The sequence below is a fragment of the Balaenoptera musculus genome, chromosome 11 (genome assembly GCF_009873245.2).
Source record: "Balaenoptera musculus isolate JJ_BM4_2016_0621 chromosome 11, mBalMus1.pri.v3, whole genome shotgun sequence".
Lineage (NCBI taxonomy): Eukaryota > Metazoa > Chordata > Mammalia > Artiodactyla > Balaenopteridae > Balaenoptera > Balaenoptera musculus.
The window spans coordinates 82,843,400-82,856,490 of NC_045795.1; the positions used below are offsets into that span (position 1 = coordinate 82,843,400).

At 38.1% G+C, this 13,091-nt stretch overlaps 1 protein-coding gene across 1 annotated transcript in view; it reads right to left on the reverse strand.

Annotated features, from left to right (window-relative positions):
- FRMD4B (FERM domain containing 4B) overlaps nucleotides 1-13,091 on the reverse strand; it is a 183,284-nt gene that overhangs the window by 39,347 nt on the left and 130,846 nt on the right. The window contains 4 exon segments of the mRNA XM_036868317.1: nucleotides 1,275-1,361; nucleotides 2,816-2,873; nucleotides 5,249-5,314; nucleotides 6,831-6,914. Of these exon segments, the coding sequence (XP_036724212.1) occupies nucleotides 1,275-1,361; nucleotides 2,816-2,873; nucleotides 5,249-5,314; nucleotides 6,831-6,914 (295 nt within the window).

Below are 13,091 nucleotides of genomic sequence, written 5' to 3' on the forward strand. Positions count from 1 at the left end.
TCTAGTACAAATTAAAGCAAGAGACAGATGGAAGTGATAAGAGCTATTTAAGGCTGTGATGTCGGGGTGTGATAGCGCAGGCAGCCTGACCACGGTCTGTTATTATAGGCCATTGTTTCACAGCTGTGATTCCCAGGGATGGCAGCAGAGGACAGGGAGCGTGGCAAAACCTACCAGCATGGGTAACCCTTTATGTCATTATAATACTGAGTAGGCCAGAGCAGCTAGATGGATATCTACAGGAACTCATCACTTCTTTTTTAAATTTTATTTATTTATTCATTTACGGCTGTGTTGGGTCTTCGTTTCTGTGCGAGGGCTTTCTCTAGTTGTGGCGAGCGGGGGCCACTCTTCATCGCGGTGCGCGGGGCTCTCACTATCGCGGCCTCTCTTGTTGCGGAGCACAGGCTCCAGACGCGCAGGCTCAGCAATTGTGGCTCACGGGCCCAGTCGCTCCGCGGCATGTGGGATCCTCCCAGACCAGGGCTCGAACCCGTGTCCCCTGCATTGGCAGGCAGACTCTCAACCACTGCGCCACCAGGGAAGCCCCATCACTTCTTATATAGGCAAAAAAGTATTGTACACTCGTGCTTGGTCAAGAGGAACAACCTCATAATCAAATTGCCAAGAATGTAACTTACTAGCTCTGGAAAATCCAAACCTGATAGTGTGACCCTTTAATAAATAGCACGTAACTTATTTTCCTCTACAAAAAGTAGACATGTTAAATGTGGAAAACTGTGAAACAAAGATAAGCAAAACTAGCGGCAGTAGTAGAAAGAAGGTTACTTATAACTGTATCACTGAGAGGTAACTAGCACCAAAAATTTTGGCTTATGTCTTTACAATTCACCCATTTGTTTATCCATCCAATGTACATATGTATATGTATGCATATGTGTGTGGATGCATGTATGTATTTTTATATATGTAAAATTCATTAAACAAATGACATCATCATGTTCATACTAACTTAAAATAGAAACCTAATTGTATGTACTTGTAAACTACGTTGTGATCAACATCCTTGTAGTTAAATCTTTGTGTGTAATTTTACTTCCTTAGAATAAATGATCAGACGTGGAATTGCTGTATAAACGGTGCATGAATGAATTATAAAAAGTATTTTACATTTAACTTGAGTCTTCTCTAAACCTAGGACTTCACTAATCAAAAGTTCTTTACCCAAGATTGCTTGTTGCCCCTTAAAGTGATGTTTCTAGCTCTAGAACAGCTCAATGTTCTCATAAGTGTCTGAAATGATTCACACTTACTTTCCGAGGTTTCACCTTATCTTGCAAATCATACTGGCCAATTCCTTTATAGCTGATTCCAAGCCACCAAGGAAGTCCTTGTTTATCCTAGAAGATGGAAAACCATGAGAACCAAGACCTAATTATTTAGTCTTCTAGAGATGAAGTAATATCTACCAATTTCATCCTTTAACAAGTATCAACAAGTCAAAATAATTTTGTCTTGGTAAACAGAACACTATTTAAAATCCTAACTTGTTATTAAAATGCTTTCTTAGAGTTTCTTCAAATAAGATCTATAAGTCAAAACCCACCAATACTATTAACACCATCAAAACGAAAGTAGCATTATTGTTAGGATTAAACAGTTGGAGAGAAGAAATAAAATGTAAGTAATTCAACCAGGAATTAATCCAGAGTACAAAGCCAGTTAACCACTGGGGGCAAAAAAAAAAAAGAAGAAGAGAAAGAAAAAGAAAAAAAGCTCTTTGTTCTCTTGATTAGTAACCAGCTATATAAAGGTCAGAGAAGTTTCCAAAGAATTACAATGATGAGAAAAGTGGTTCGAAATCCTAATGTTTATAATATACTGAACAAATGAACATGGGAATACTAAAAAATTCTTTGGGTGAATTACATGATTCAAAGACGAGATGCTTGAATAATGACTTTGAGGTACATATGGGGAGGGGAGGAATACATTTTTTTTCATAAATTTATCTTTTAGGTCTTGCCAAAGAAAGGGATATATACTGACATAGGGAAAGAAAAACTTGGGCTTAAACATATACCCATATGCAAACAAATTAAGAATCAGTAGAAATTAAAGTGGACTTGGTACATATTTTTAGTACAAGGTGTCCTCATTATAAAGGTATTATCCAATTCCCCACCATTTTGAATTGCAAACACTGTCAGAACTTGAAAAGTCACTCAAGATTGATCAAGTATAAAATTATTCCTCTTTCAAACAAGACTCTCTTCTTAACAATATGCTTTACCCTCTATCATCTCAAAATATTTCTTAATCTCTCCCTGTGTATAAACAACTGAAAGAGTACTACACAAATATAAAACATACCAATTGAAAATGAGTACTGCAAATCCTGTAAAAACTTGAGGATTTTATGAAGCTGCTGAAATGATACTGGATGATTCTTCAATGATTCTCATACAAAGGCACTATCAAATGAACATCTAGTAGCATTAGAAAGGTGCACAATTGGAAAAGAGAAAAATCAGCAAAAGTAGCTAAAAGATTAGGTGTGCCAAAAGAGAATGATCTGAATATTTTAGGGCTAATAGAGGCTTCAGGAACACATTTGAACACAGCTAGTATTTTGCAAAAATAATGTGTTTTATGATTTGCTAAAAATGACAAGATATAATCAGGCTTTTGTTTTTTTAAGAAAATCAATCCTATTCTAAATGCTGAAATTTCTAGAGATAATTTACATATATATGCATATTGATTTATGTGATTTTAGAAAGTTGGTGTTGTTCACTAACTCTCATAAAATAACACAGGCATGATGAAAACTCTGTCATATAAAAGTATTTACCTTTACTGCATAATAATGGACTCCATAGGTCGGTAGAGCTTCTACTATTTTCATATACCTATGGAAAATGAATATATATTATAACCTCTTATTAAATTAGTTGGAGGGCCCTTTTGGGAAAAGTGATCTAAAGAAACACAATTTGTATCTACTTTCCTCATTATAACCTTGTCTTTGACTAAAGTAGAAATAGAATAAACCACTCCAGGGAGTAATATATTTTACTTTATCCAAATGTTGGGAGGTTGTTAACAAAAATTCAATTTCAAAAAGCTATAGGAAATGTTATTTTCTGCACATTAAAATTTCTATGGCTTAGAAACATATTGTACTTTATTATAAACCCAAACTGCAAGTATTTTTAAACTAGCACCTAATGATGCAAGTCATGAGAACAAATTTTGGGTCATGCTCATAATAAATAAAAAATAAAGCTTATTTTCTGCTTGCTGTAAATTAAGCAAACATGCTATAATAAAAACATGGTGGTTTTTATTACTGATGGTGGTACACTTTTAGAAATTTATACTTAACTTTTAAGTCAAACCTCTTAGAAATATATGCTTTAAAACAGTGAATTTCATTATATGCTAACCTGATTTTTAAAAATATGCACCCCCTCAAAACAATTAAAGTGATGATGTACCTCTTGTTATTTTCAATTCAACAAGTATTTACTGTATACCTTTAAGACTTTATGGAGTAGACTAAATTGTGTAAGATTTCCTCTCTGCCCACAAAAAATTGAGGTTCCTGTATGGTACAAGTGGACTCTTTAATAACATTTGGAGATCAATGGCTCTGGACCTTGTAATCAATAATGTGATAACTTTTTAAAGTAAAAGGTCTACATGTTAGTGAATATAAAAAGTTAGGGGGACTTCCCTGGTGGCGCAGTGGTTAAGAATCCGTCTGCCAATGCAGGGGACAAGGGTTCGAGCCCTGGTCCGGGAAGATCCCACATGCCACGGAGCAACTAAGCCCGTTGCTACAACTACTGAGCCTGTGCTCTAGAGCCCGTGAGTCACAACTACTGAGCCCGCGTGCCACAACTACTGAAGTCCGTGTGCCTAGAGCCAGTGCTCCGCAACAAGAGAAGCTACCGCAATGAGAAGCCCGCACACCGCAACGAAGAGTAGCCCCCGCTCACTGCAACTAGAGAAAGCCCGCGTGCAGCAATGAAGACCCAATGCTGCTAAAAGTAAATAAATAAAATAAATAAATTTATTTTTTTTAAAAAAAGGTAGATGTGCCAAGGCCAGGCAGCAATTACACTGCACAGCCAGGATTCCAGCAAAGTGAGTCGGATTCCACAGTCTAGAGCCTTAACTACCAAGTTAGACAGTCTCTTATTTGCAGCCACAATGATAATGATCAAAGGAAGTAAGAGGGTGCTGCATTTCAACAAGGACAGTTCATAATACACATTAACCTAACCTAAAATCCTTCATGGAAATTCTTATTCCTTTTTGTTTTCCAGTTCAGAAAACAGGCACAAGTCAGGGATTCAACTTCAGGCTGTTAACTTCTCATTTCTGCCTTGAAGATCACAGCAGGTGCACTATGATGAAAAGGAGATGAATGCAAGAGCAGGGATGTGGAGGAAATCTATACACTGACCAGGGGAATAGTGATCGCCAAGTCCTTATTTCACTTCTCACATGCTCTGAGCTATATTCAGCAGATTTTTTTTTTAAACTTCTATGGCCATAAAAGTTATTCTATTGTACAATTACTATAGCAATAATGCTACATTAGTTTTTACAATTCAAAAATTTTTAAATTATAAATTTCCTTTTTACAATTTAAAAACTTCAATGTAGCCTGTGAACTGTTCTTAATAAATGACGGTAACTCTATAGGTCTAAAATGCAGAAATCTATCATTATGGTCTGCTGTTGGTACCATAAAGAAACATTATCCAACATCGACACTGCGTGCTCCACCCAAAATAGAGTCACAAACCAGGTGACAAAACACGGCCTCCAGATAGATGTTGTTTGGCTCATGTTGTACTAAAATTTTCTTAAAATTACTTTGCAATGTTTAAAATTAGGATTTAAAAATCGTAATTTCCAGCTTTTCTTGAAAAACATCAGATGATCTGGCAACATTATGCCTGAATGCTGACGCTGAGTAGTCTTGTAAATAGCCAGGGAAAAAGCTCTCTAATTCACCACAGTCCCCACCACTCCCTATTGCCTACACTTGGCCTATGATTTCTCATTTTTGTCACCTGTCTGACACTGGTAGGCATCTGAATTGATGACACCAAAGTCTGGAATGACCCAAGACACTTTATAATTCATGGTAAGATACTTCTAACCAGGTGAGTACTATATGCACACAAACTACACAAGAGAAATCATTTCAGATGACTTTCTCAAACGGAAGACATTACAACCATATCTAAGCAAAAAGAAAGATACTTACTGAACCACAGCTTGACCCCGAGTCAGACCTCTGATTTTCAAATAATGCTCAATTACCCTGTCCTCACTGTAAAACAAGGAAATGAAAAGTAGAGCAATGCATGACTGTATGAGGTACAGATCCAATTTCAAGGTTCTCAGGTGGCCTACTTGAAACACTTGAGAAAGAAGGCCTAGGCCAACTTGTTTGGGAGACAGAAGCTGGTTGACTTTTGTTTTTGTAGGATATGGACTATATGGACTCCTGAAGCTCAGCCATTTGACCTTGTCTCGATTTTATACAATTTTATATAATACACTTATATAATATGTGAATTTTGAAAAACTTAAGTTATTAGAAAAGGAAACATAATATCAATCTTCAAATAAAAAACTAATATTCTCTCCCATAACTGAATGGAATATAACAAATAAAAAATAATGTTATTAAACGCTAGTCAGAGAGCCTTGCTGGGGAAATTAAAAGGGTTTTTTAGAGAGATCAGCAAGTGTAAAGTATTACAGACATTTTCCTTAAATTGTTCAGAAAGAATTAAAAATGCTTCTGAGTGAGTGTTCAATCTAAAATATTCTACTGTCACTACTTGTGGACATAATATTTTAGAAGAAAACCCTTCATTATCGTCTTAGAATAAAACTTTTTGACTAGAAAGGAGAAACAGGCTGAAGTCTGGTCACCTTTGACATCATTCAGTTATTTACCCACCTTTCAGACCGGTAGCTCGTTAGTCATATCTCAAGTATAACTGAGAAGAATAAACGTTTTTATCTCTATACAACCAATAAGCAACAGTAATTGGTCTTTGCTTTTTATCCTTAAGAAACTATCACTTAACAATGATTCATTTAGAAGGTTCCAGACTCAGGATGCAATGTAGCCTCAGTACCCACTCTCACTATTGACTTGGGAAATATTCCAACTTTCATATTACAGCTATTCATGTTGAATATTTATTTTGTAACTAGTTTTTTAGTGGAAAGGAAAACCATCTTCAGGATTTACAGCCTTAAATCGAGGAAAATATATTTAAAGGGAATGTAAGTAATTCAAGGGGAGAAAACGTACTTTTCTAGGAAAAATGTTGCATGGGAAATGGGTACTATGGATTCATTAAAATACAGACAAATACACAACTCAAAATAGACAATGACTTCTGGCTGTAGAGGAAACCTCTGATCATTCAGGTTGCTTCTGTTTATTATGAACGCCTCTGTTCAAGGAAATCTGTATTTTATACCACTTGTATTGCACTCTGCCAGATTAAGCCTGCATTATACAGTGACTGCACATATACTGAGCATGGTTCACTTAAAAGCATACTCTACAAATGTATTATGCACTTGAATGAGAAGGCACATGGCCACTCTTCACACATGGCTACAGTCTTGGGACAATGATCTACAGAGAGATTTGATAAGACCTTTTCACTGGAAGGATCAGGGTCTACTTATGATTAGACTGACACGTATGATGGGCAGTTTGATATTTTCCTCACTTATATTTCTTTTAGTTCCCTGAAGAGCATGCCGTTCTCAGTGGAGGTTACTGTAACAGGGTCACCGGCAATCTTGGCGTGGCTTACCAGTAGGCAAGGGAGGGGTGCTCCTGCAGAGTTTTGGTTGGAAAGGCTGGTAATGTCTTTAAATCTTTCCTGGCATTTTCATCACTAAAAAGAAAAGTAAGACAGTATGTCAGTCGTTGTTACCTAAAAGATTACCCAAGCTGGTCACCACATGAAATCTGAAAAGTAACAATAGCACATTGGGCTCTGTCAAATGTTACTGTCAGCATACATAAGGCTATATAGACTTTAACTAAAGACAGCCCCCAAATGGACAACCAACCTGATGAGATTTTAAAGTCTTTAAAAGACAAAAAAAAAAAATTTTAAATACTATTAAATTGCCATAATCCCATTTTCCTTACTTATAAAGTCCATTTTCAATGTATATTTCCTATATGTATCTATTTTATTATTGATACATAATTATTACTATAACTGTGCACACTTTATATTCTACTTTTATGCAGCATTCTTCAAATTTCATTATACACTTTCTCCACACTCCTGTAGTACCCTCATAATTATTTTTAGTGGTTATATAATATTCACAATGTTGGAACACTGGTTATCCTAAAACCATTCACATAGAATCACCATTTTTTATAATAGCTATCATTGCAATAAAAAGGTTTGAGTGTAGACCTTTCTATTACTCCTCTGTTACTTCCTTACCACTCTCTGAAATAAAATGGACCAAGTCGGCCATCTGCGGAAATCACTTGGATAGAAGATGACTTGAGGGACTTCCCTGGTGGCTCAGCGGTTAAGAATCCGCCTGCCAATGCAGGCGACACGGGTTTGATCCCTGGTCCAGGAAGATCCCACATGCCGCGGAGCAACTGAGCTCGTGCACCACAACTACTGAGCCTGTGCCCTAGAGCCCGTGAGCCACAACTACTGACCCCACGTGCCTAGAGCCCGTGCTCTGCAACAAGAGAAGCCACTGCAAAGAGAAGCCCACACACCACAACAAAGAGTAGCCCCCGCTCGCTGCAACTAGAGAAAGCCCGTGTGCAGCAACAAAGACCCAACACAGCCAAAAATAAATAAATTAATTAAAATAAAATTAAAATTAAAATTAAAAAAAAAAAGATGACTTGAAAATGTGTTTCTAATGAAATCCAAGGAAGTTATCCCTCAAACTGCAACAAGTGAACTAAAATGTACCTCATGAAACAGCAGCTAATTTTAAAATGGCAAAATTCTGGGAATACAGGCAATATTTTATAATAACTATAAATGGAGTACAATCTTTAAAACCTGTGAATCTCTATGTCATACACTTGAAACATAATATTGTAAATCAACTATATCTCAGTTAAAAACAATAATACAATGAAAACAAAACCAAACCAAAAAAAATGGCAAAATTCTGGTTGTGAAAAGAGAAGGGTGTGGGTGGGATAGGGAGGGTGGGGGAGAGATGCAAGAGGGAGGGGATATGGGGATATATGTATATGTATAGCTGATTCACTTTGTTATACAGCAGAAACTAACACACCACTGTAAAGAAATTATACTCCAAAAAAGATGTTAAAAAAAAAGAGAAGGGTGTGGTCTTTAAGGAACTTAACAGAAGGGAGAACAGGTAATATGACCCAGTCAGGTTTGTCCTGCACAGTGTGAGAATAGTCCCAAGTATTTAAGGAGGCAGTCTCTGATGAAACAGACATGACTCTCTGGGGTTCATTAGAGCCTAGGATAAGCCCATTAAAGAGTTACTCAAAATCATGATTACCCTGGTGTTCATCAAACAGCATACTGGTAACTTTTTTCCACTTACTTGCCACCTCTTCGTATCTTTGCCACTAGCAACTCTTTGTTGAGGTTACCAAGAGCACCATGAAATGCACTTCTAGGGCACTGTTCACCTCATGGAAGTCCCATCACAACTCTTCCCATGTGGTAGGTAGTATTATTACCCAGACTCCTTCACAGGTATGAGTTTGAGGTTTAGAGAGGCTAAGCCTCTTGTTCAACATCTCTCAGCTACTATGTGGAGGAGCCAGAAGGCTTCAAAGGCCAAGACCATAAACACTGTATTCTATTACCTGATTCCCTGAAAGACTCCCAGAGCAGCGTCCTGGGACATTCTCATCTCTGGCAAGGCAGAACTCCCCTTCATCCTCACCTCTACTTATAAATGAAAACTCTGAACTGATTAGTTGCAAAATCCATCACTCAAGCATTTTTACATTAGCTTCCCCAGGGTTTGCCCCAATGTGAATCGTGATACTGAAAGAGATGAACCCCCAACTGTAGGACTAAACACTGAACTCAAGGTCAATCTCCTCCCAAAGCATTTATTCAATTACCTAGATCAAATGTTATACGTCAAACTAGGGAACCAAGTATGGCCTGCAGACAGGCTTTGTTTGGTCCACGTTGCACTGTGCTGGATTAGAAATTGCTCTCTCCTGTCACTTGATCAGGCTTGGTGTAACTGGTTCTCCTTCAATGTCTACAGAAGGTTTGTTTACTGGTTCTATCCCAAGTTTCCCCACCAGGCCACAGGGCAATCAGGTGAACCCACTGAGCAACCTGTACATAAACTTACTTTCAGTAAGAACAGATAGAGTTGAGTGTCAACTAGCTTAGAGACGGTATGATTTGTACCTGTCAATGCCACACTTCAAAACTAGGCTTGGGGCCCTTCCTAAAGGTGAGAGATCCGACTTTACAAATTACTCCAGGAAATGGAAAGTCACTTGGCTCCCATTCTTACATAAGGATAAATCTCTCTATTCATTTGAAATCTGAGCAGTATGGCTTAACCACATTGACAATCTCGGGAAACTGGTTTGGGCTTCCTGAAAACCAAAATATATACCACAATCGTATTTAATCATAGTAAAGGTCACCTGTCAACTCCCAGTAATGATATTTATTTCTCTTCATAATTTCTTTTATGCTCTGTCCTTCAAATCCCATTTCCTTCTCAAAGAGGTTGGCTTATGAATTTTTTGTGAAGGGCAAATACCTGTACATGTTCTAAAGTGACAGACTAAGGATAACACTTTTTTGTTTTTTTTGTTTTTTTGTTTTTTTAAAGTATTTGTTTATTTATTTATTTATGGCTGTGTTGGGTCTTCGTTTCTGCGCGAGGGCTTTCTCCAGTTGCGGCAAGCGGGGGCCACTCTTCATCGCGGTGCGCGGGCCTCTCACTATCGCGGCCTCTCTTGTTGCGGAGCACAGGCTCCAGATGCACAGGCTCAGTAGTTGTGGCTCACGGGCCTAGTTGCTCTGCGGCATGTGGGATCTTCCCAGACCAGGGCTCGAACCCGTGTCCCCTGCGTTGGCAGGCAGATTCTCAACCACTGTGCCACCAGGGAAACCCCACTTATTGTTATTAATCATCACCACCAACCACATCTGTGTTATCTTCTGGGTTCATGTGAACTGTGTGCTGTGTTCCAAGAGCTCAGCCTCACATTCACTTATTTCTTTGAATTACAGTTAATTTTGTGGCAATCAAGACCTACTAGAGCAGAAGAAGAGAAGCTGCTATTTACCATAAATTCACTTATTCATTTAGCAAATACGTATTAAGTGTATACTGCATGCTGAGCACGTAGAAACAAGTGTCATATGACGAAGTTGCTTTTAACTTATACAAATGTAGTCAGCCAAAGGAGAGAGGAGAGAGGGGAATGAAATAAGAGGGAAATTTTATCCATCATTTTATTCAGCAAGCTCATGGTTGAGAATAAGTGTGAAACGGGAGACTTGACGTTGCTGTCCTTTAAGATGATTTTAGTTCCTGTGTCCTTAAAGCACCAGTCTCTCAATATACTGAGATTTTTCTAGTATTTAAGCATTTAACACATGTCCCCTAAACACACAACTTGTGTATCTAGTGACTAACAAGAAATAGCTACATGTTACAACTGGAGAAAAATACTACCTGTGTTGGATATATTGAAAGATGAACTTTGGCTTTCGACATGTCACTTTCCCAAGGAGTTTTTAATTTTAACTATGCACCATTAGAACCTACCCTAGTCCTAAGATGCGATAAGACATTATACATCTGGAAATGGTGACTAAATAAATCAATAAATTACCAAACGTTAATCACAAGGCAGCATCCTAAATAACAATGAATATTTACTCATTAAGACTTTTTTGGGATACTAATCAATCACTGGGAAGCAACTAAAATGTGCATTAATAGGCAAGTGGCTTAGGGATCATTTTAAGGAGAGTTTAGACTATTTCAAAAGGAATATAATTGAATAGGTGGAGCACAAGGGATTTGGGGGGGGCATGAAACTATTCTGAATAATACTGTAATCATGGACGTATTTGTCAAAAGCTGTAGAACACAGAGTGAACCATGATTTGACTATGGACTTTAGTTAATAATAATCTGTCCGGGGGGGCTTCCCTGGTGGCGCAGTGGTTGAGAATCTGCCTGCCAATGCAGGGGACATGGGTTCGAGCCCTGGTCTGGGAAGATCCCACATGCTGCGGAGCAATTAGGCCCGTGAGCCACAACTACTGCGCGTCTGGAGCCTGTGCTCCGCAACTAGAGAGACCGCAATAGTGATAGGCCCACGCACCGCGATGAAGAGTGGCCCCCGCTTGCCGCAACTAGAGAAAGCCTTCGCACAGAAACGAAGACCCAACACAGCCAAAAAGAAATAAATATAAATAAATTTTTTAAAAAATCTGTCAGTATTGATTCATCACTTGTAACAAATGTACCACACTAATGCAAGATGTTACTGATAGGGGAAACTGTGAAGAGAGGGAGGGGGGAAGGAGAGAGGATATATGAGAACTCTCCATACTTTCTGCTCAATTTTTGTGTAAACCTAAAACTGCTCTAAAAACTGAAGTCTATTAATTTTTTTAAAAAAAGGTAAAAAAATAAATATACTTTAAATTAGTGGTTCTTAACTGGGGCAATTTTGCCCCTTGGGGGATATTTAGCAATGTCTTAAGACATTTTTTGACAGTCACAATTGGGGAAGGAGGTGTTACTGGCATCTACTGAGCTGAGGCCAGGATGCTACTATACATCCTACAATACACAAGATGGGCCCCCAGCAACAAAGAATTATCTTGCCCCAAATGTTAATAGTGTTGAGGGCTGAGAAACCCTGATTTGGATGATTATAAAACTCCTGATAATTCAACCCTAAAACTTCTAATTGTATTGTATCTTTCAGACTTAAGAATTTTTCTTTTGTGTCACTCTTAGACTATTAAATATTAGAATATAAATATATCTTAGATGCAACTCTCTAATAGGAGCCAAGTGAGAGAAGCATTAGAAATCCAACTGTCTAAGCCAGCTGAGAAAGGCAAGTCAAGCTCAGCAGCAGACACAGGGACACAATGGAGACTTGGTGGGGACCATGAGGAAGAGAAGAGAACATTACCCACTTGAAGTTACTTAGGATATAGATTTGACTGTGTGTGACAGAGATCAACACTTTAATTTCTCTTTACATACAAGTTAGAGCTAGAATAGCATGAAGTGTTCAGGGACCGAAACTCTTGTTGCTTCACCATTCGTGGGGTTCTGCTGTGCTTCACATGGTCCCAGATAGCCCACCACCACGTCCACCTTTTAGCCATCACGTAGTGGAAAAATAATAAAGGAGGACATACCCACTCCTTTAGGGGCAAAACCTGAAAGCTGCCCACTTCCCCTAATCCCACTGGCCAGAAAAATCACAGGGCTCTTGATAATTGCAAGGAACACTGAGATATGTAGTTTTTATTTTGGGCAGCCACAGGTCTTGCTAAAAATTCTAGTAATATGGAGCAAAGGGAGATTAGATACTGAGGAAACAATCAGATGCCACTGCTGATGGGGAACCACCACTCAGATCAATGTAATTTCTGCCACGTGGGAATGTGGATCCACTATTGCCTAATGATTGCACTTTCTTCAAAAATAAGGCAAAATCTCAGAGTTTTACCTAGAATGTCTGAATTTTAAAATATTGCCTCAACCAAAAAACAAAAAAGTAAAGCCAAAAATAAAAAGTAAAGCATTGTGCAGGCTATATAAAACATACCTGCGGACCATCACTATCGCTTTGCAACTTCCAACAAACTATTAGTAAAGAATGTATAGGGAGGCCCTTCTCATTTCAGCTTGGTTTCTAGTTTCAGATAATTTACTTACAGTGCAAAACACCGGTAGGGCATGAGTAAATGAGACACATAAATAATTTTGACAAATGTGGAATCTGGACCATCCCAAAAGATTACTTTCTCAGGAAAAAACACAGCCTTAATTTCTTTGTGTTAGAAAAGGTTCCT